The sequence below is a fragment of the Haliotis rubra genome, unplaced genomic scaffold (assembly GCF_003918875.1).
Source record: "Haliotis rubra isolate DU_JTF1 unplaced genomic scaffold, ASM391887v1 Scf629, whole genome shotgun sequence".
NCBI classification, from domain to species: domain Eukaryota; kingdom Metazoa; phylum Mollusca; class Gastropoda; order Lepetellida; family Haliotidae; genus Haliotis; species Haliotis rubra.
The window spans coordinates 397,437-420,538 of NW_025767334.1; the positions used below are offsets into that span (position 1 = coordinate 397,437).

The following is a 23,102-nucleotide window of genomic DNA, read 5'->3' on the forward strand; positions in this document are numbered from 1 at the left end:
AGATGTATATTCATATTACCTTCAAAATAATTCTGTAACCTACTGGTATTAGCAACAGTGCACTTTCTTTTAATATATATTATAGTCAATGTTTGTGTTTTGTTTTAGTGTATTTCACTATATATAATGAATAAATTACATTTTAGTAACACCCAGCTAAAACTTTAAACGTGTCAAGGGTAGATTGCTGTGCTTTCAAGTATTCTTGTGGACATCAAACAGGCAGCGCCAAGTACATCGGACTACCATGTTCAAGCAGGCGGATTATTAAATTATTAAGGGTAGATTGCTGTGCTTTCAAGTATTCTTGTGGACATCAAACAGGCAGCACCAAGTACATCGGACTACCATGTTCAAGCAGGCGGATTATTAAATTATTAAAATTAATTAATATTAATGTATGGCCCTTCAAATCGAAAGTCGAGATTTCTTACGTGAACATTTCGGACAAAACCCTCATATATGCATGAGACAAATGTGATTTTTTTGTAAAAGTGCAAGGTATAGACAGGACCTTGCACTGGAAGCTGGTCGCAAGGACCAGGTCCATTCTACCCCCAAACTGAAGTGAGGACGAGAAACGGTGCATTCGGCAAATAATCTGTCACCTTGGTCTCCCGTCCTCCGTAGCAAACACTTTTACACATTTAGTCGGCTCTCACTTAGAAAATATAAACAAAAACAAAACAGGCTGAGATTTCATTAACATTCTTTAAAAGCAAATACATATATTTAAGACTATAAACGAGAACACACTACTCAAAAAGAGAGCCAGTTTAGAAATAATAGCAAAATTCCGGAATGCTACATTAACCACCATTCATGCATATTAATGTTACGCATTTTACCAACATTGATACGAGTATCTTAACATAATTTAAAAAAGAAATTACTATAATCAAGACAATATATAATCAAATTCGTTGAAAATAACTTGAATCATTGTGGTCTGATTCACACTCGTAAATATGTTATAAATATTGGGGTAAAGAATAGGCCAGAAGTATGTGAGATACCATGTGCAAGTCAGACATTTGTTTATAGTTTCTCGAGCTACAAACCATAGCTAATAGTAATAAACATTCCTAATAAATACGCAATTTCGAACTGTAAAATGATACATAAATAAACAAAATTAAATAATTACAGAATCTAACAGTGAGTGAGTTAAAATTTATCGTCACATCGGCAATATTTCAGCCATATCGTGACGAGAACAATTAATTTTATACATAGTAATTAATGGTAAATTTTAAAAACCTGTCAACGAAGGACAGTAAAATAACTAGATTGTCACAGATTCGAATTTAAAACTAGTAATTAAATTTAAAACAGTTTAACTATAGATGACAATACAATATAAAAACAGGCTATATATTGCCAACAACTGAAGGTAGATCACCATACTAGGAACCAGGGGGACTTACAGTACATTTGCTTCCTGCATGGACTCTAGCTGGATTTACACCATCCCTTCAACCACTGGCGATTGTAGGCAAATCTAGCCATAATTTAAAATTACAAAAATACTACATTTTTAATATCTGGTCAGTTTAATTTCACTTTGAAAGTTTGGGGACTTTCAGCAATTTTAGATAATCTAGCCACAAATTAAACGAACATATATTCTACGATTAAAAAAGGGGATAGTTTAAATTTACTTTGAATGTTGTCGGACTTATGTATCCTCTGAGGAGGACATTCATTTTACAGTACTTTAACACCCACCCCCTCCCCCCTTGAGAATACAGCCACGAACAATCTGAGTTATTAATGCAAACTTCCAATCATAAAATATTTATCTATTTACAAATCAGTTAACAAATCTAATTCTTTTTAAAAATGAAACAAAATCTAACAACTACAACCAATTAAAACAAGTTATTTGGAATACATAAAGACTGTAGAAATAATTGTGCCCTCAACGGGTGGAACCATGAAACAGTATCTCAAGAGAATTTCAATATGGACAACTGACCCTAAGTACTGCGTAGTTCATTCCTTCTCTGTACGAGACCAGATTCGGTCACAATCTATGTTTATCTGTGGAAAGTTCCATTTGATTACATTTTACAGAATTTGGTATGATAAATATTTGTGTATATTGACTAATTAAATGTTATGTCAAATATAACTGCAATATTTAATGTGGAGAAATATAATTATCATGAAAAGTGTGTAATGAGCCACACCACAAAAGGCGATTCCCAAGAAAGTCCTTGAAGGTCATTCAATACACGAGGAAGGATTTACCTGTTGTTGGATTCGGGTGACGTTGTAAACGTCGGTCCATTTCATCCTACACCTGTTCACCGGGTAACAAATTGGGATTTGGGGAGCCCGGGTAACACATTATTTGGCGATATCGTGTTGAAACATCACTCTGTTAAGAAAAGACGGTGAAGCGGCCATTTGAAAACTATTGTCATGGTATTTCAGAGCAGTGCCATTGGTTGACTGAAGCCGGTGGATGTTATGCATCAGTGGCGATGCATCTTAAAGTTGCTCAGCCAGACCATATCCCTGCATGAGCCGAGAGTCGCTATATCCAGGCCATTTAACACCGAAACTGGACATAACACATAACAAAACAGCTGCAAACATAGCCACTTTTGAGCTGGCCAGATCCAAGCAAGGCGTCAGTTTACCTATGGGTAATCACAGTGTTGATTGCATCATAACAGACATCATGAACTTTGGTACAACGTTTGGTGTAGTGATGAATCCTGCTATATTCTTCAAAGCGGATAGCGGAATCAACGATGAAGTAACCTTTTACATAAAGTCGAGCAAGTAGGGGGAACACATGATGTTTGAAGCTATTCAGAATGGCAAATAACATATCTTGGTCGCATTCTTGGCAACTTGATAGGCGCCATGGTTCAGCATAACAATTGTCTTTCACCGGGTTTCAAGCCAACTGAACATCTGCCATAAATGCCACTTAAAGACGTCTATAGTATGAGTTCGCCAGGCATTTACGTCAACAGCAACCATGAATACTGCAATTTCACCAAATTCGTCAGGGAGAATGGCGCCCAGTAGACCTGGTTACATAGGTATAAGGCCTCATGACTTCAGTGTGTCAGATATTGACGCAAAGGTGCTTGTAATGTCTGAACCAAAGTTTCATGTCTAAAATGAACGTGTATTTTAAGAATGTGAGATTAACCATGGGATTAAACATGCTTTTTAACAAAAGACAAGCTTGTAGCCGTAACATTAACACAAATATAAAGTCAACTGAAAACTAAGGTAATGTGTCTTGGATTGGGTGATAAATAACTGAAATGCTTAGATATCTCGGATCCAAAAGTCAAGATTCTTCTGTGATTCTGCTGTCACATTCACTGTCAAGAGGAAGCGGCTCCGGATTAGTAGTTCTGTTGGACAAAAATAATCAGATATAAGAACATAATATGTTACTAATTTTTAACCATATTCAATGAGGTTTACAATTCCGACTAGAACATGTTAAGGAATCACTATTAAATGGCAATAGCCCAACACTAAAACCATAATGTCTTCGTCCCTGAAACTACTTTCGTATACATGTGTTTTGATAATACATTGCGCTACTCTAAACCATTATCGTTTTACAATGTATGCACTGTAAAACAAATCATGCCAATGAGGCTTTTCTCTACCTCAATGCCCATAAATAGCACACGTCGGATTCGTGAATAGACAAGTTATCATCTTCATCTTCATATGTGGATCACAATGATATTTTCAACTATCTTTACAGGAATATGATTTCGTGTGTTTCGCCCTTTGAATACTAGTATAAGAAAAACCATCAAAACCATAACGTGTGTAGATCTCGTTTCTACATCAACCCTATGTACAACGGCTGAATTGAAACCCATAACAGTCAAAAATAATCAAATGTTAGAAGTAATGCTTCTTCCCCCTTTTCGTGAAAACGAAGCAATAACATTTGCATTTGCCTAAGTTTCGAAAAGTATTTTTTTTATCTTTGTGTCCGATGACGAATTAATGCATAACAAATAGCACACAAACACTCACGTTCCCAGTTCCTCCGCGTCCTTAATTGTTTCTGGAAGATCTGCATTCAATGTTTCCGGCAGAAGAAGTACGAGAAGTCCAGCAATGAATGAAACACCCCCGAAAACCAACATGGGAAGAATCTGGCTGTATCTACCTGTTATGTGCATTGTCTGAAGGAAACAGGCAGTGGATCATATAACGTGCTAACTTGGGATAAGACTTTGGAAGGAACACATCTAGGGTCGTTCAAGCAAATCAAAGATGACAATCACCAACGAGATAGGAAAACACTACTGAATTAAAAATATTTATATAATTTATGTAATTAAGAAAATGACATTGCAGGGAAGACATATAGGGTAATTTAAACAAATCAGTGAATTTGACCAATATTGAATTTGACAAGATTAAGGAAGACATGGATTAATCTTAATGGTACATATTCTCAATAGCCCTGCATCGGGTGGTGAACATATTACACTACTAACCAGATCGTTAATATAAGGTGACGATATACTGCCAACTCTACAAAGCACAGAAGAGATGCCCATGCCAAAGTTTCGAGAAGTTGTGGGCAGCAGCTCTGCAGTGAAGACATAAACGGCGGCAAATCCTGCTGATACACACGTATTGCCCAGACACGCCAAAATGTTGATGATCCACTTGTTGGCTACAGGAAGAAATGATGTACAAGAATACATACAACATATATGACTACATAGCCATATGATACTTTCCCCTTCATTTGGGGAACAGAAGCGTATTCTGTAATTGTAATATGTATATCATGTAAACTCACGGGTTTCTGTGACAAAGAACGGGACGAACGACAGAGCACATGCTATTCCTGCCATCAGCATTGCAGTGCACAACATCTTCTTCCGCCCAATGCGGTCCATCAGGAGAAGACATATGACATACGCACATGCCTCGACCAGAACAAACAGAAAGTAGTTGATGTAGACGTTGCCAGAGAGGTTTGTGACGTTCATGCTGAGACCATAAAACCCCATACCAATTGCAAGCCTATCGAACAAAAACAAAATACAAAGAATGTATATATTACATTAATCTCTTTTATAATTGGAAATCAGGTGTGAGGTCTCTATCAAGTACAGTGTCAACCTTAAGTTCAATTGAGTTAAGGGGTGGTGGGGTAGCCTAGTGGTTAAAGCGTTCACTCGTCACGCCGATGACCCGGGTTCGATTCCCCACATGGGTACAATGTGTGAAGCCCATTTCCTGTGTCCCCCGCCGTGATATTGCTGGAATATTGCTAAAAGCTGCGTAAAACCATACTCACTCACTCACTCACTCACTCACTCACTCAATTGAGTTAAACTGTGGAATGATATAATCAAAGAAAATACTGATATGTCCGAAGGTATGTGGGATCTATATATTGTAAATCGCAAGATGTTTACTGACTGTTGAAAGTATCATCAACCACAGATGAAATCTGGGTTTGAACACGGCCACATTTATTTCATTATGTGACATTTACTGACTTTACTGTAGTAATGTTAATGAAGGCATTTACCAGTTGTATAGGATAATCAGTGTCCTCTTCAACATTATAGGTGACTTCAGTATATCCCAGAACTGTTCATCGTGCTTATCGAGTTTGCACGTAACGTCATGAAGCATATTGTCAGTGAGGCTAACGTTGTTTCCCTTAGCAAGTTTCATCACAGTTTTGTTCGCTTCTGTGGTTTTCCCTTTACTGTACTGCCACCTTGGGGATTCGGGCAGGAAACTGGAAAATAACAAATGCACTTCTTCTGAGGTGAGGTGAGATGACATTGGGTTTAACGTCGTGCTGGAGAATATTTCGCTCATATGACGACGTGCATGCGTGTGTATGTGTATGTGTGGCTGCTTGTACTAGCCCAGACTTAAGCTGGTTTTATTTGGCTAGACCACTGAGATACCATGCCGCAGTGAAGCATGAATACTGAGACATATTATACTGACTCCGAGCCGACCAGTCCTTGTTGTACCCATTAATGCCGAGCGCCAGACTGGGACTAACAAGTACCATATTTTAACGTCTTTTGGTATGACGCGGTCGGGACTTCTTCTGAAGAAAATACGCTTGTAAAGTGTGTGCAAATACCAAATGATGCCCTGTTACGGCCGTTGCATTTGTGAGTCAGTGAAGTAATATCTAACCTCCCATGGGCAATATTTCAGCCATGTACTCGCACTTGCATGGATCCGCTATGAAAGGATACAACTGGAAACACACGTGCGTTATTTGCAAATAGAAAATATTACCCTGTTACCTCGGGTGCTTATGTATATGGGTTAGGCGATGATAAAGGATCTTAATATACCTCTTTACTTGGACACAACAACAATCAGCTGAGAACTGTACTGATCACGATCGTTAACGCGTGGCGTGGCATGGCTTTGCATGTGTGGCTTGGGTTTACTCCCATAAGAACTACATCCCATTTGAACTACATCCCAAATTAACCACAGGGATTAATTAGGGATTGATTATTTGATTAGAGACACCCCCATGGCATGTAATGAACACAGCCCATCAGCTCTCCCAGACGAACTACATGCTTAAAATCCTATTGACCAGTAATTATGTTGTACAGGTAATCTAATAGCCAGAAAATAAAGGAAAAGAGAGAAGGGCATGCTGTAGTTAGTGAATGATCTTGTATTCATATGATAGAGAGAAAAAAAAGCCAAGCTTAGTACACTAAACGCCAAAAGAAACGTTACCCAGCTACCTTTATGAATTACTGAAAAACTATCAAAGATATGTTAGAAGGTATTAGTTTACAAGAAAGCTTAACACGGCTTCATGCAAATGACGAAAAGAAATTCTCAAATGCATTCATATTTAGGTGAAATGCATCTTTTTCAGATGTCCTATATATTAAATTGTCCTATATTCGTCCATGCCGAATTATACCAATAACAGTTATTTAGATGTCCAAAAGAAATGATAAAATAAAATTCTGCTTTGAGGCAAAGATAAACCATTTAAAGTCACCCTTTACAACAATTAAAACAAAAAACAACTGTTGTAAAGTGTGTAAAATTGCAAAATAATCATTCCTATGATTTCAGGTTTTTAAAACATTTTCTGATTTGATTAGTAAAAACAAGTAAAACGTGTCTTTGATATTGTGAAAAAATGTTTAGGAACATCTAAAATTAACTTTGTTAACTTTTTGCTGTGCAAAGTAACATTTTTCTATTTTCTGTTTACACATAGCAATATCAATCGCCAAAACGCAGCAATGGGCAAGCAGTATTTGCATCCATTTCACATGTAGAATGATTCTATGAAGAGAAAGGTAGGAAGAGAGACTAGAATACATGATATGATACACAAGTACGGGAAATATGCAACGATTAACAGCTGAAGAGCGAGAAAAAGCCATTGGGATGGTGTAGATGGGGTCGACAAACAATGCTGTTGAAACAAATACAGAGATGGACATTCTTCCATTTGTTTGTACCTACAATCCTAATAACTGTACACTTATGCCCATTATAAAAGCAAATCTTGCAATTTTGTATAAAAGTGATACTATGAAAAACAATTTATCAGTCAGTGTAACAAAATGTCAAACACCTCGATGCGGAACTTGTTCAATCATAACTGAAGACTGCAAATTTACATTTTGTGAAGGCGAACTATTTACTATCAAAACCAACATGAACGGCCGCAGCAAAAATGTTATATATGTTTTGTGTTGCGCAAATCCATTAAGCAGAGGCAGATGACAGCATGTAGTTAATCTGTGCACTGGACCATAACATTTGTTGTTTTAAGCTATAGTTCTTATGGGATGTAGTTCTTATGGGAGGACACCGTGGCTTGGTGGCGCCTGTTTCAGGATATGCTTACTTTCGGTATCTCCATGTCATATTAACAAATTATTTTGTAGTAATTAAAGATGGTGTCTTCCATTGCTGGCAAATTTGTTGATTTGAAGTGACGGTGTTAAATTATAGTCGACTGTGTGTAGTTTTTCATTTCCTTTGGAAGATCTGCGATCTGGAGAAAAGGTCCATTTGTGAGAAAACTACAATTACAATAAACTACAGCTATAACAAAATTAAAGGGACAAGTAATTTCAGTTCGTTATACACATTTCGACTCCAAACATCCAAACCAAAAATAATTCATTATATCCGACTGTTCGTGACGAACATAGTTTACTGTGTTCAAAGTCATAATTTCATAGATTAATGAAATGACAGACTGAGTGTAATTCCATCCCTACATTGGGTTGTGTTTGCTCCCATGGAATTTGTAATGTACTTCCATTGTCAAAGTTCAAAATCCTCTAACAATGTGTTTGTGTGACCTTTGCTCAACGATGTTGTATGATAAGAAAGATAAATCAACCAATATCATTTTCTTTACTGGATGTTGTTTCGTGTCGAGTCAGTAGTGGACATTTCCATTGCCGTGTCTTCATAACAAAATGGGGCGGTGGGGTAGCCTAATGGTTAAAGCTTTGGCTCGTCACGTCGATTACCCGGGTTCGAATCCCCACATGGGCAAATTGTGTTTAAACCCATTTCTGGTGTCCCCCGCCGTGATGTTGCTGGAATATTGCTAAAAGCGGCGTAAAACCAAACTGTCATAACAAAATAAAACAGAAACAAATATAATCAGCCCACGATCTGTAAAACAGAAATATTTTCACTTTTCTGATGAATGATTGTAATATTAGATATAAGCAAGAATACTTACTACAGATAGGCAAATAAAACACCTGGAATGCTGATTGCAAGTTGCCTGCTTCTCCAGTCTCTCATCAGAAAGACCATCAAAGCAGCAATGATGTTTCCTGCACTCCAATATAGACTCATGGCCACTCCCACCAACATTCGTTTGGAGGGACCGACACATTCCATACCTGTGGACAAGCAGCACATATGATTACAGTCCACATCACTCATTATTGTCGAGCAATAATAAATCGTTCAATCCGTATTAATATTGATTGACACAGTTGGTGCCAACCAAGTTACCAATTCCCCAACCAGTTTAGTTAAGCCGATTGGAGCGGTAAGGACGACGCCCCACCACACACATACGCACGCACGCACCCACGCAAGCAAGCATACACACGCATAACCATGGCAAGGTCAGGAATTGAAACTTGGTTCATCGTAACTATCCCGTTTCTTAAGAGAGTTAACGTTACACCATGATCAGCTACGTTCCCAGACGCCTGTAAAGGCATTCCCAAACACTCAAGCTTGGAAAATACACACATACAAACCAGTTAAGTTTATTTTGACAAACAGGCAACACCCTAGCTGCCCGATGACAATGTATCAACTCATTTCCCACAAGCAGAAGAACCGCTTGGTTCTCCTTTTACGTGGATTTACCAAATACAAATCGAACAGCAGGAGTGAACAACATGAACCTACTGAACACGAAACAAGATAGATACTGCATGTTGTTGCTTGCAGCGATGACTAATACTACAGTGATGAGCAGGTAGTAGTCCGTGATCCAGCTGAGACAGATGCTCAGGATAATTGAAACAAGTGTACTGACTAGTATGACTCTCCGCCGTCCGAACCTGCAACACAGAACGCAGCAGCCGTCTTTAAAAGGACATGGGCGGTGTCTGTTTGCAGATGAAATATATTTGTCTTGTCACACCGGAAATATCGTGAAAAAAACTCTAAAAGAAAACTTAAATATACATTGAATAGAAAATGTTATCAATAATTTACACACTGTTGATACGGCCACATTTTGAACATACATGTAAAGTTTGGGATGGATGTCTGATTGAAGATTCGAACCAGTTAGAAAGACTACAGCTTGAGGCAGCTCATAATAGTTACTGGCCTACCCAAAAAACGACTATTAGAGTTCTTGATTACGAGACTGGATGAAAATTGTTATCAGAGAGAAGAAAGAAAGGTAAATTATGCTTGTTTTATAAGATTACAAATGATATCGCCCCGTCTCTTTTAAACGAACTGTTACCACCTGTTGTAGGAAATAGGACTCATTATAACTTACGTAATGCTGAAAATTATACTGTGCCCAATACAAGGTTAAAACATTCATCAACTGTAAGAAACCGTGACTCTATTTCATCATTTAAAAGAAATATTGAAACAATGTGTAATAGTGCTCCATCATACTTTTCATCTGGTATGTGCATGCTACATATTTTACACACACGGTTAAGATACAATATAAGTACGCTGAACTATGATTTGTACAGAATCAACATTATAACCGATCCATCATGTTCTTGTGGATGTCCTTATGAAAATATATATCATTATTTCTTGGATTGTCCCCGTTATGAAACACAGAGAAACTTTGTTAGCTAACATATATGTCTTGATATTTTACAAAATAGATATTTACTAGATATATGTCTTATTTTATATGGCAATGTAGGCCTCTCAATTGAAACATGTCCATCATTTCATCAATCAAACTAAGCGATTCCTCTGTTCATCTTAAACTGTCATATTCTCAAACTCAAGATCTCGCATGTATATTTCTCTGTTCCACTGTTTAATGCATATTTGATTTATATCATGTAAATATAATTGTTGTTAATATTTGGAGAGGGCTTTATAAAGTTTGATAACTTGTGCCAATCCTTTTCTTCAATGTATAAAAGGTGTTAACATCAAATATATTTCATAGACTACTTACAAAGAGTGCTTGTGTCTGTGTCTCTTCGTTCACATAAGAGGTACATAATTAAGTTTTAACCATTATCAATGTTGTATCGGATCTACAATACCAGGGATAACGATGTAATCTATTGAATTAAAATGATTGTTACGTCAATTTTACTGTGACCTTCAGTTTTGGAGACTTCATGGCACAGGACACCCCGCCGGCAAACCAACAGTTCGTTGGCTTCCTTCAGCAGGAATGGCTGGCATTATCTCAGGGAACTCTGAGGAAAAATGTCAGATCAGTGAGAGCTCTAGGGTCAGGGTGCGCCAGGAACCGAGGTGGCCACATTTATCATTGCCTGTGTGAAATGGCATGTGACTTTTCAAAATGACCCCTGACACCTTCCGTACAACGTACATATATTATTCAAATCCTTAACTATTCTTTGATCAGGAAAATCCTATCATTACACGATACATTGACTGATAGTACTATATGCGTTCTGGTTCTTACAGATGGACGTCATAGAGATATTGCGAACATATTGGGTGTTCCAATACTTGTTTGAAGTAGTATATATGGCGTCCGAGTACTTACATGTCGGATATGGGGCCGCCAATGAGAACTCCAATAAGTTGGCCAACCATGGCCATCATCTTAGCGTGACTCACATACAGCTTCCGGTCACACACAAGGTCCATCTGAGAAGTTAAGATTTGTTCGTTGTTAGTTTTTTAACATTTAGCAATATTGACAGCGGTATGTAAATTATCTAGACCAGACAATCCAGGGATTGACATGACCATCGACCTACGAAGTTGAGATACGATGACATCAACGAAGTCAGCAATCACGACCAAGCGATACTGTCAGTCGCTAAACCGGATCTTCACGGGTCTGAGAAATAAGTATGAAGGTTTAATGCAATATCATCTGCGTGTTGGAATTTATTTAAATGTACACACACAGCAACACAGATATGGTTCTTTTTGCCGTCTAGTTTGTCGCACTCATCATGCATTTCCCTGCTGTGTGTACATCTTGTTCAGGAAGCATGAAGGGATCAGAGGTACTGTATGGCCCCTAGCATTGTGACCTTACCTTTCTTGCTGGTGATCTATAGCCCCAATTTTACTTTGATCCAATATTCAGATATTGTGTTGTTTCTTCTTTCAGTTTTAAACATTTAGTGATATATTGCTGGTTATTATACTGTCCGTCAATGGCATTTTTAAGGTATCGTAAGGTATCGTAAGAGTACAACTTCTTTGAGTCAGAATATGGCTGATATATTGCCGACGTGTCTTTAAATCTTAACTCACTTACTCACTGTATGGTGTGAGACACACAGTTGGAATACGCTGCCACAGACAGATGTCTTAATGACGCCACCAACACCTTTACAAGTTGTAAACGAACATAAAATATATCGTTACTTTTCTTGCTATAGGTTTCAGTCTCTAGTACAGGACATACATGTGCCTCCAGGACTCGCGAGATATTGGTCTAGAAACACAGGATGAGCAAATCAAACAGCTGAGAAACCACATTCAGTGTAATTTCCGGATCGATGCACAATGATTCAAAATTATTGTACCAAGGAGTATTTGAAGAGGCATGAATCTATATTCCCATCCTGAATTTCTCCTTCACAAGGCAATATTACATCAGCTCAAACAGTCATCAGCTCATGACCTCTACACTGCCCAATTGCAAATGTTCGTTGACGAGCCTCTATATACCAATTAGATTTAACGGGAAAGCTTTATTTACACTAAGATTTCACTATTGAAGCCCTGGTGATCACAGCTGGGCACTTCTTGGCCACACGATGCGCGTTGCTCTCCCATAATGTGACCTTTACTGGGAGTTTGCACATCTCATTGTCCACTGTTGCTTATGTTTAAGGATGGAACAGTCTTGATGGACAGTATTCTAAGTTACTAATTCAAATGACTGCATCATGATGTTGCCCGTTAATTGACGTTTTGAATTCAGTACGACTGAGGGACAGCAAATTCCAAGCCTCGGAAAGGGCTTTAACCAATTGTTGAAACGTAGCCCATTACCCACATTTTCAGCCCGTATATCATAACTTCAACTTGAAATACTTACTGTTTGGGCAACTGTCGTCTGATAAACGCTTTTATCATATACCCACTTATGACATGGCTCAGTGTCGGTATTCACATCGCGGGATGATGCATTTGGAAACGCTGAATATATGATGCATGATGAATGAGTTTGGTCGCCATGGTTATTAAGAACAAGCGGAATTGTCCTGTTGATGAGGTCAGCATGAGCCTCGTTTTGAATCGGGAAGGTATCATTATTCAATCCGGGTATTGCACATCTGTAATGCAAAATACAAGGGTCGTCATCTTGTTAATACAGAGTGACGGGTTTCAAAAGGTGAGTTAGATAAATCCTAATATAAACTATAATGTTTGCACAAAGTATTTGCAAACAATGTGACATTTGTTATGAAATATGCTACGCAAGAAACACTGTTTTTAATATCTTGTTGAGAGAATATGCATCCTAGGTTCAAGTCTTGAAGAGCATGTCACATATATTACAACCTTTGGGATAAATATTCGAGGCCTGTCGTGTGGAACCCATGGCCATGTAGCTATTGTGTCTGGTCCATACCGCCAATATTTAGCACTGTTGACAATACAAGGTCAATCACACAAGTTGTTCTTTCTGTAGTCTCGATGGAAAGAGCTGATTTCTTCTCCCATTTACTCTCACTTTTCAATATGGCCACCATTGTTTCTGGCTCAAAAACCTTAAGAAAATAGCTAAAAAGAACAATTAATTTTGCTTAACTTACCTGTGTTCGGGCACAGCAAAGAGAAACACAAAGATGACCATACAGACGGCAGCATTATAAATGGCGGGCAGACTGAGGAGTGTATACAACCGCCTTTGGGAAGGACCAAATTCGCCCACAGTCTCCAGAATGGTGTCAAACTTCATGTTGTTTCCACACAACTCGCTGATGAGAATAGTGAAGTGCCTCGTCTGTAATTCTCTTCCAACGCTACTTGTTGATGCTATGTCTCGACAACCCTTTAAATGTAAAGAAATCCTATTACTGGTTTGATAATACGCCTTTATTCACCGAAGCTGTTTCCAAAATATAATTTGGCAGTTTTCTGAAAATAGACAGACTTAAGAAACTCGTCACGATCCGGGTTAGACTTGAACCTATGCTTGTCGTAAGAGGCGACTGACGGGATCGGGTGGTCAGGCTCGCTGACTTGAATGAATTGTCCCAACCACGCACATCGTTGCCTTTACAATCATTGGGGGCAGTAGGGTTGCCTTGTGGTTAAAGCGTTCCCGTTCGCTCGTGTTCGATTTCCCACACATGTACAGTGTATGAAGCCCATTTCTGGCGTCTCCCGCCGTGGTATTGCCGGAATATTGCTAAATGCGGCGTAAAAATATACTCACTTACTCACTTTGCAATCATTGAGCAGACTTGACACTTTACATTTTGCCATGATATAACGGGACTACTGCTGAGCGCCGCCTTATAAAACACACATGTAAACAAAGATTTATTTGCTTACTTATTTATTTATTTAGTAACTAAATGTTTGACATTTATATTTTTCAGAGGAATGGGCATAAACACAAGTGAATAATGTGGCTTCATCTATTCTGACTATTCGGCATTCTCAAACCACTCAAACAGGCAAACAGGGTTCAATTCTTACCCTGTCTTACAGTTTACACCAAGTTGTTGACATCTATGCAATTATACTTCTCTTACACAGAGAATTTGATCGTAAGGAACTTTCCAAAGTATGTAGATTCAGTACACTTTTCAGGCAGTAACTACAGACGCTGCATACTCCATGGGAGACGGCACTTATTTATCAATATGACATTTCAGGTTACAGCAACCACCAAATACACAACAGATAAAATGTTCAGTACATATTCTGACATAAGGAGTGCAACAACCTGCTGATCATCACAGCAAATTGACATTCAGTGATGTCACATTCTGTCGCTAACATCCAAGGTATCAAGTAGGACGGTTAACACGACATACATCTATTATTCGATTCGATTTTGACACGGATCATGGGACTCTTGCAGTAAAAGGAAATCAAGGTAAGGTGTATTACGCGATTGGCAGTGTGTGAGTATGGTTTTACGCCGCTTTTATCAATATTCGAGCAATATCACGGCGGGGGACACCAGAAATGGGCTTCACACATTGTACCCACTTGGGGAATCAAACCAGGTCTTCGGCGAGACGAGCGCACGCTTTAACCACTAGGCTAGCCCAACCGTCCCCGTTCTCTGTACAAAATGACGGGCTTCACACAATGTACCCATGTGGGGAATCGAACCCGGATCTTCGGCGTGAAGAGCGCCCGCTTTAACCATTAGACTGCCCCACTGTCCCCGCTCTCTTAAAAGAAATTGGATGCCAGCTTTAGTCCTACCGCCAACACACACACATAGGTACACAAGTTACACTGTTAATACACACGTGGCTGTTTAGGTTCAGTTAGTACTAGCAGGCATATAAGTGCGGCACTCCGCGGGGATGTCCTTGGCAAGTTTTCCTGTCGAACTACGTAACTCACACGCATGCCGTGGAAGACTGACATATGTGTAAAAGTGTGTTCCCCAGTGCTCACATGGGTCATATTTATGTGTCAGTTCTTCATGTGTTCGGGGCAGGAGTACTTTTGTGGTTAAAACGTTCACTCGTCTCGCCGAAGACCCGCGGTCGATTCTCCATAATGGATACAATGTGTGAAGCACATTTCTTGCGAAAGCCTAATGCTGCCACTTTTGTAGCATAAATATTTTTTTTTCTGCTACAATTCTCGTTACCTCGAGTATTTTCTCGTAACTTCAATAATTTTCTGATTACTTCGAGTTCTTTTCTCGTTACTTCAAGTTTCTTTCAAAAACTTCAAATTTCAAATTTCTATCAAAAACTTGAAATTTCAATTTTTTCTCGTTACTTCAAGTTTCTGTCAAAAACTTCAAATTTCGAGTATTTACTCGTTGCTTCGAGTATTTTCTCCTTACTTTAATTATTTTTTCGTTGCTTCGATTAATTTCTCGTTGCTTCGAATATTTTCTCGTTGCTTCAAGTTTCTCTCATTCTCTCTTGAAATTTCGAATATTGACTCGTTGCTTCGAATATTTTCTCGTTATTTCAATTATTTTTGCGTTGCTTCGAGTTCTTTTCTCGTTACTTCAAGTTTCTATCAAAAACTTGAAATTTCAAAAATTTTCTCGTTACTTCAAGTTTCTGTCAAAAACTTCAAATTTCGAGTATTTACTCGTTGCTTCGAGTATTTTCTCGTTACTATAATTATTTGTTCGTTGCTTCGATTAATTTCTCGTTGCTTCGAATATTTTCTCGTTGCTTCAAGTTTCTTTCAGAAACTTGAAATTTCGAATATTGACTCGTTGCTTCGAATATTTTCTCGTTATTTCAATTATTTTTGCGTTGCTTCGAGTCCTTTTCTCGTTACTTCAAGTTTCTATCAAAAACTTGAAATTTCAAAAATTTTTCTCGTTACTTCAAGTTTCTGTCAAAAACTTCAAATTTCGAGTATTTACTCGTTGCTTCGAGTATTTTCTCGTTGCTTCGAATATTTTCTCGTTGCTTCAAGTTTCTTTCAAAAACTTGAAATTTCGAATATTGACTCGTTGCTTCGAATATTTTCTCGTTATTTCAATTATTTTTGCGTTGCTTCGATTAATTTCTCGTTACTTCAAGTGTCTATCAAAAACTTGAAATTTCAAATTTCTATCAAAAACTTGAAATTTCAATTTTTCTCGTTACTTCAAGTTTCTGTCTTCTCGTTGCTTCGAATATTTACTCGTTACTTAGTTTCTTTTGAAATTTCGAATATTGACTCGTAACTTCGAATATTTTCTCGTTACTTTGAGTTCTTTTCTCGGTACTTTTCTATCAAAAACTTGAAATTTCAAATATTTTCTCGTTACTTCAAGTTTCTGTCAAAACTTGAAATTTTCTCGTTGCTTCGAATATTTTCTCGTTACTTCAAGTTAATTTTCAAAAACTTGAAATTTCGAATATTGACTCGTTGCTTCGAATATTTTCTCGTTATTTCAATTAATTTTCGTTGCTTCGATTAATTTTCGTTGCTTCAATATTTTCTCGTTGCTTCGAATATTTTCTCTTTGCTTCAAGTTTCTGACAAAATTAGAAATTTCGAATATTGTCTCGTTGCTTCGAATTTCTCGTTCTCGTTATTTCAAATATTTTTCGTTGCTTTGATTAATTTCTCGTTGCTTCAAGTTTCTGAAAGAAAGTTGAAGGAGGGCCAAGTATATAATTGGCTACTATCGAAAACCATGTCTACAATTAATTAATCCAGCTTACACCCACGACAATATGGGCAGCAAGAAGCCACACACGTGTGTCACTATAACCTTATTAAATAAATCGCTTAAAACTCAGAAAGACGAGTGGCCTGTGAAGTGACTAAGCAAGGTTACGACTAAAAGAGAAGTCATTAAACGAAACAGGATTCAAAACGTATAAATACTTAAGTCAATCCCCATATACATTTCAGTCGGCCCGGAAAGGTTTTTTACAAATACTACATCAGAATTAGAACCTCTATCAAAAGTGCTAAGTCTCTGACTTGTCCCGGGCCATCAACAACAACTTTAACATCGCACATGTATCCTGAAATGTACATATATCTAGTTATATCCACCTAAAACTTCTTCATGAAGTCTCAGATTGAAGAAATTTAAACGATCACGTTGCTCAAAGAGGGGCCCTTAGCCTCATTCTAAGCATGTCACAAGTCATCGGACCACAGTCATATGAATCCCTGTTTTCATATTTGTTTTGACTGTAGCGTTCCATGACAAATATCAAATCGAATCCCATCGAATGTTACCATTTAAAAAGTATGCCAGAAACACAGGCGAACAACCTGCCTAATATAAGATAGTATTTTTGTGTTGATGTCTTTTAAACCCCTCTCACGTACGAATCATAGTACTATGTATCACTCACACTCCGATATGTTTGTCAACATATACATGTAGTATGGATACACTCAGTTCGTCCGTTGCGTCAGTTTTTAAAAGTAAAGAAAGAAAAGAAATCGCCCATGCAAACGAACCACATGAAATAATAGCGACAAAGCCCGTTCCATATCCATAAGAAATCTCTTAGAAAAGCAGAGTCGATAGTACACATTCCGATTATATTATGAGCATTTGTTTTGGGTGTTGTTTGAGGGTGGGGGGGGGGTGTTAGTAGGGGGATGGATGGTGTGTGTGTGTGTGTATGTCGGTTTGTTTCAAGTGTGTGGTTTTGTTTGTTGTTTAACGCAGCTTTCAGCAATATACCTGCCATATGACTGTAAAAATCGAGTCTAGACCAGACAATTCCTCGGTGGATATAATGACGGAGCATATGTTTATGAATCACTAGATATCAGGTGTTCTCGAAAAGGTATGCGTATCCTGTCCCACCATATGGACATCCTAGGGTAATGTTCACCTAGGAACGATTAGGGAACGTATGGTACAAGTCTTAATAGGGAACTGCAATGTGTACCATTTGTCACTGACGCAACACATTCTGAGAATGTTGCTACTTCATGTGTTGCAAGTATCTTACCTTCACCGACCGCTTAGTGGTGGCAGATAAAGCAGCTGTCAGTTGGGTCAGGAAAGAAGAAGATATGGTTTTAAAGAACAAATCAACATCTCGCAAGGGGAAATATGTGTGTGTGTGTGTGTGTGTGTGTGTGTGTGTGTGTGTGTGTGTGTGTGTGTGTGTGTGTGTGTGTGTGTGTGTGTGTGTGTGTGTGTGTGTGTGTGTGTGTGTGTGTGTGTGTGTGTGTGTGTGTGTGTGTGTGTGTGTGTGTTTCATAGACTATCCACTTTTTATTGACTCTATGTTTGGAATGGAGATGGAAAAGGGCTTCATTTTAACGGACCAATCATCTTTACATGTGACATTTTGTAACAATACAAACTGATATTTAGGCAGATCCAATACCATTCTATAGTTATACCATTCAATGCTGGTTACATGTGTGAGGTTTAATGTGCTTTTGGGAGCCCGGGCAAGGCCAAACACATATAATACTATTTTGATGATATAGAAAGGATGGCATCACTTTACGCAACGTGTTTGCTCCAAACACTACGCAGTAACTCTAGAAAATTAACATAGCGGTAAGAGCTTTAACATATATTTAAACATGTCACATTTACACGCTGACATTAGCCAATATCCACTTTGCATTAACATAAACGGCCTGTGCTGATTCAGCATGAGGTAATAATGGTTAATTAGGGAACCTCAATATTTCAATTAAGTAAAAAAATTGAGTCAAAACACTGTCACTTCCTGCCCAGGGCGTCACACTCTAAGAGAAGCAAGTGACCTTCTCACATAGACATATCAAGGAAAACACATAACAACAAGACGGTGATTTTTCTACGTGACTCTCAGTATGTAGTCATAGTTTTCTTTTTAAAATATTTTAAGCAACGAGAAATTAATCGAAGCAACGAACAAATAATTATAGTAACGAGAAAATACTCGAAGCAACGAGTAAATACTCGAAATTTGAAGTTTTTGACAGAAACTTGAAGTAACGAGAAAAAATTGAAATTTCAAGTTTTTGAATGAAATTTGAAATTTCAAGTTTTTGATAGAAAGTAACGAGGAAAAAATTGAAGTAACGAGAAAATTATTGAAATAACGAGAAAATACTCGAATTAACGAGTGAATAGTCGAAGCAACAATAACTGTAGCAGAAAACAAAATTGTGCTACAAAAGTGGCAGCATTAGGCTTTCGTACATTACTGGTGTACCCCGCCGTAATTTTGCTTGAATATTTAAAAAAGCTGCGTAAAGCCATACTCACACATGCACTCTTTATATTGTCACCAAATCTTTTACGGTGCATCAGTGTATGTCCGCAATGGCGTAGTGCAAGAGGTTATTGACAAATTCACCGCGATATTGATGGAATTATTGCTAAAAGTGAATTATTTGCAAATTAGTACACATCTGGAAAAGAATACATACACTCTCAGTGAGCAAGTCAGTCGTGTTGTAGCCATATCACTAGACAATGGGGACACCAAATATGGCCTTCACACATTGTAGCTTTGTGGAGAACCAAACCCGGGTCCTCGGTGCGGACACTTGAACCACTTGGCTAACCCACCGTTCGCATACATCTTTACCTGTCACATGTCACCTCCATAAATTTGGTCATGAAAGAAAGTCAGTTTGTATATTTGTTGGGTTGTTTCAGGAGACATTGTAGTCAATAATGCAATGAAGTTACGGGGATAGTGTTATACATTAATTTTACATTTGTACATTTGAAATATCATGCTTCGAATGATACAAATTAGATGACCCCCGACTCGAAATGCTTCACAGTTCAATACATCATCAGTTATTGCACTGTGAAGCATTTAGAATCGGGGTCATCTCAATGTTTGTTTTAATCTTTAATCCTCGCAAAGACCAGAGGGCCTGTGGGATCTGCAGGAGGTTATCGACTTTCAAACCACATCTGTAACGAAGCTCTATTGCACAAAGAATACATTAGTTTTCACGTTGGAAATACCGTTGTCAGTTATTCGCGCCCATATCAAACTGAACCTTAATTTCAATAAATGTGCAATTGGAAATGACATAACTATCCTATGCCTTCACATTATAGTGAGTCTTCGTTTAGGAAAATGCCCATCGCCAGCAGTGTTCATATGATATCGGGAAATGTAACATTAAACCGGCCGAAACAGTTACCCATATGTTTATATGCTTCAACAATCCTTATAAAAAATGAGTGGGTGAGTTTGTTTTTACGCCACAATATTCCAGCAATATCACGGCGGAGGACACCACAAATGGGCTTCACACATTGTGCCCATGTGGGGAATCGAACCCGGGTCTTCGGCGTATACGCTTTAACCACTAGGCTCCCCCCTCCATCACAGCCCCCCTCCCCCGTTATAAAAAGAAGAAGAGAAAATATGATCTAAATGTAATACTGTTTCGTAATTTTACCATACCAAAACGACTATCATGTTAAATAGATATATCATTGATAAGACTAAGTAAATATTTTAGCATGCTGGTAAATGCTAAAATACCTACTTACTAACATATTAAATTGTAAAGTACCCTTAATCATGCCTTGTAGACATCTAAGAGACTTAAAGGCATACACCACGTCTGAACCCCATCGTTACCCCTCCACAGCTTCTAAGTGTAACAGAATAGGTGTCTTCCTTCTAAAGAAAAACGAAAAAAAAACCATTACCTGTCTCAGTGGACGAGCGCCAACTTCACACAGTGAACCTACGAAGAAGGTTTTTCGTTTCTGTTTGTTCTTTAACCTGTCTATGACATACTCATTGCATGTATTCTGTGGATTGCGACACGTGAAGGTTTCAGTACATGCAAAGCGTAACCCACGAGACTTGTGTGAAGTTCCCGAGGCTGCAGAGAATGCGAGCAACACGTATGCTATTAAAAAGTAAACGTGCGCTGTGTGGGTTCAGCTGATACACATATGTGCGGCACTTCCTCGAGACAATTCTTGCACTGTTTCCCGTCAATCATTCCATCCAGCTCACATGGAAAAATACTCGCCATATGTAGGCCATGATTCACGAAGGAGACAAACCCTCTGCGAGATGACACTAAAAAGGTATTCGTCCTTCGGTGAAACGAGCTCCATTTCAGAATACACAGTAGCCTTCCACCATTCTTCCATAGCATCAAGACAGCTTCGGAAACTTGTCCGTGGGAACGCGAAATGAAACGTGGGTACGAAGGTCCGATATGTTAAGAACATTTGCAGTCAGGTCACGGGGAATTGCAAATGCATCAAAGCTTATAATTATTTCTCCTGAAATAGTATTCTCTTCTATATTTTATTTTTGTACGTTATCTGACAGCTAAGCAAGAATCGTAAGCGTATATAGTACAATTTCAAATAAAGTACTCCCACTCCAAACCGAATCATTACGTCAATGAATGACGTCTAAACAGTTATTTCCAAGTATGGAACTCATCCTTTCTCATTTTCACTGTCAAGGTCAGGTATGCCGCAAGCTAATGGGCGCGGTGGGCGAGCCAGGCTAGTAATCCGGCGAGGTTGAGGTGTCGGGATCGAGCCCACCTGTGACCGGGTGTAAAAACCTTGGAGTCAACTTTGTGTGCAGACTCTTTCAGTGTTGTCACAACCCCTAGTGTACAGTACACAACCCTGTGCACTTAAAAGAACCCACGAATCCTTTGGTATATGACCAAATGGTGGCCACATGAATACGTGCAAACAGCGCCTTGAGCATGCACTAGTTGCCTGGATATGTGCGCTATATAAATATCCCATAATAACAATAATAAAAATAATAATATTATCAACCACGTTATTCAGAATCAACATTACTTGTTTGTCAAATGTTTTGACTTTTGATGGGAGTATTTTGTGGATGGTTCTAATGCACCGATGTGTTTTGCCCTGTTGTTCCAGGGATGATTTTGAAATGATCAAATGCACACAGTAGATATTGTTGGGTGCAGGTGTCCGGTACCATGTAAATTACTTAAATTCAATAGATTATTTCCTACTATGAGCTTTTTTGCAACTGACCGTTTTCATTTGGAGACTACGGACCGTAGTGTAGATCTAAAGGTTTCCGTTTAATGTAAATGTAAATAATTTAGTTATAATTCTAATGTAGATTTTAAAATGTTAAAAATACCGTGCATTACGTGAATGTAAACATTGCGTCAACTGTGAAAATACCCTACACGCCACAAGGACTTGTGACGCATAAAATGGTATCAAGGTATTTATTTCACTGCTGGTACAAGCACAAAATAATACTTAATAGGTAACTGTGGTAGGGTTTACTAACACCCAAACGCCGGTTACGACAAAACCCACACCAAAACACGCTGATTCGATTGTTTCTGTCAGCTCGCTAATCATTATTTTGTGCGAGACACTTAAACCCAAATACCAAGTTTTCCGACATTTCTTCATCACAATCGGGCCTGCGTCGTGCTTGCCGACCCTGGCCTGAACCTAACCCGCACTGAAAAGACCCAGCAATCTGACTTGACAAAAGGTATTTGTAATCAAAGTGAAAGAATATGTGCAAGATAAAAATAATTGTATGATATTGAAGAATGGTAATTAAATATCATTCACATAAACGTAATTTTGACATGCATATGTCGCTAGTTTCCGTTCAGGTGACATCTCAGCACATGTGCACCTGTTGTCATCACGATATGGTTGAAGTATTGCCAATGTGACGGTAAATATTATCTCAAACACTCATTCACTCTATGATAATTCTGAAACATATATATGAAAATAGGAAACGTAATGTTTGTTACAAGTGGGAAGT

General features: G+C 38.3%; 1 protein-coding gene across 1 annotated transcript; it reads right to left on the reverse strand.

Annotated features, from left to right (window-relative positions):
• Positions 1-2,215: 2,215 nt before the first annotated feature.
• LOC124256469 (organic cation transporter protein-like) lies at positions 2,216-21,157 on the reverse strand. Its single transcript, XM_046690457.1, has 11 exons — positions 20,999-21,157; positions 13,500-13,738; positions 12,779-13,016; positions 11,261-11,364; positions 9,433-9,587; positions 8,744-8,909; positions 5,552-5,767; positions 4,811-5,037; positions 4,500-4,681; positions 4,030-4,181; positions 2,216-3,383 (listed from the first exon to the last, which is right to left on the reverse strand). The coding sequence occupies exons 2-11, from the start codon at positions 13,643-13,645 to the stop codon at positions 3,317-3,319; spliced, it is 1,653 nt and encodes a 550-aa protein (XP_046546413.1). The 5' UTR covers positions 13,646-13,738; positions 20,999-21,157; the 3' UTR covers positions 2,216-3,316.
• Positions 21,158-23,102: the final 1,945 nt, after the last annotated feature.

Coding starts and splice junctions, on each gene's coding strand:
- LOC124256469 (XM_046690457.1), bottom strand. CDS start 13,645: ATGAAGTTTGACACCATTCTGGAGACTGTGGGCGAATTTGGTCCTTCC. Junction 4,182..4,499: donor CACCTTATATTAACGATCTG/GTTAGTAGTGTA, acceptor TGTTTCCTTCAG/ACAATGCACATAACAGGTAG. Junction 3,384..4,029: donor GACGCGGAGGAACTGGGAAC/GTGAGTGTTTGT, acceptor TTTGTCCAACAG/AACTACTAATCCGGAGCCGC.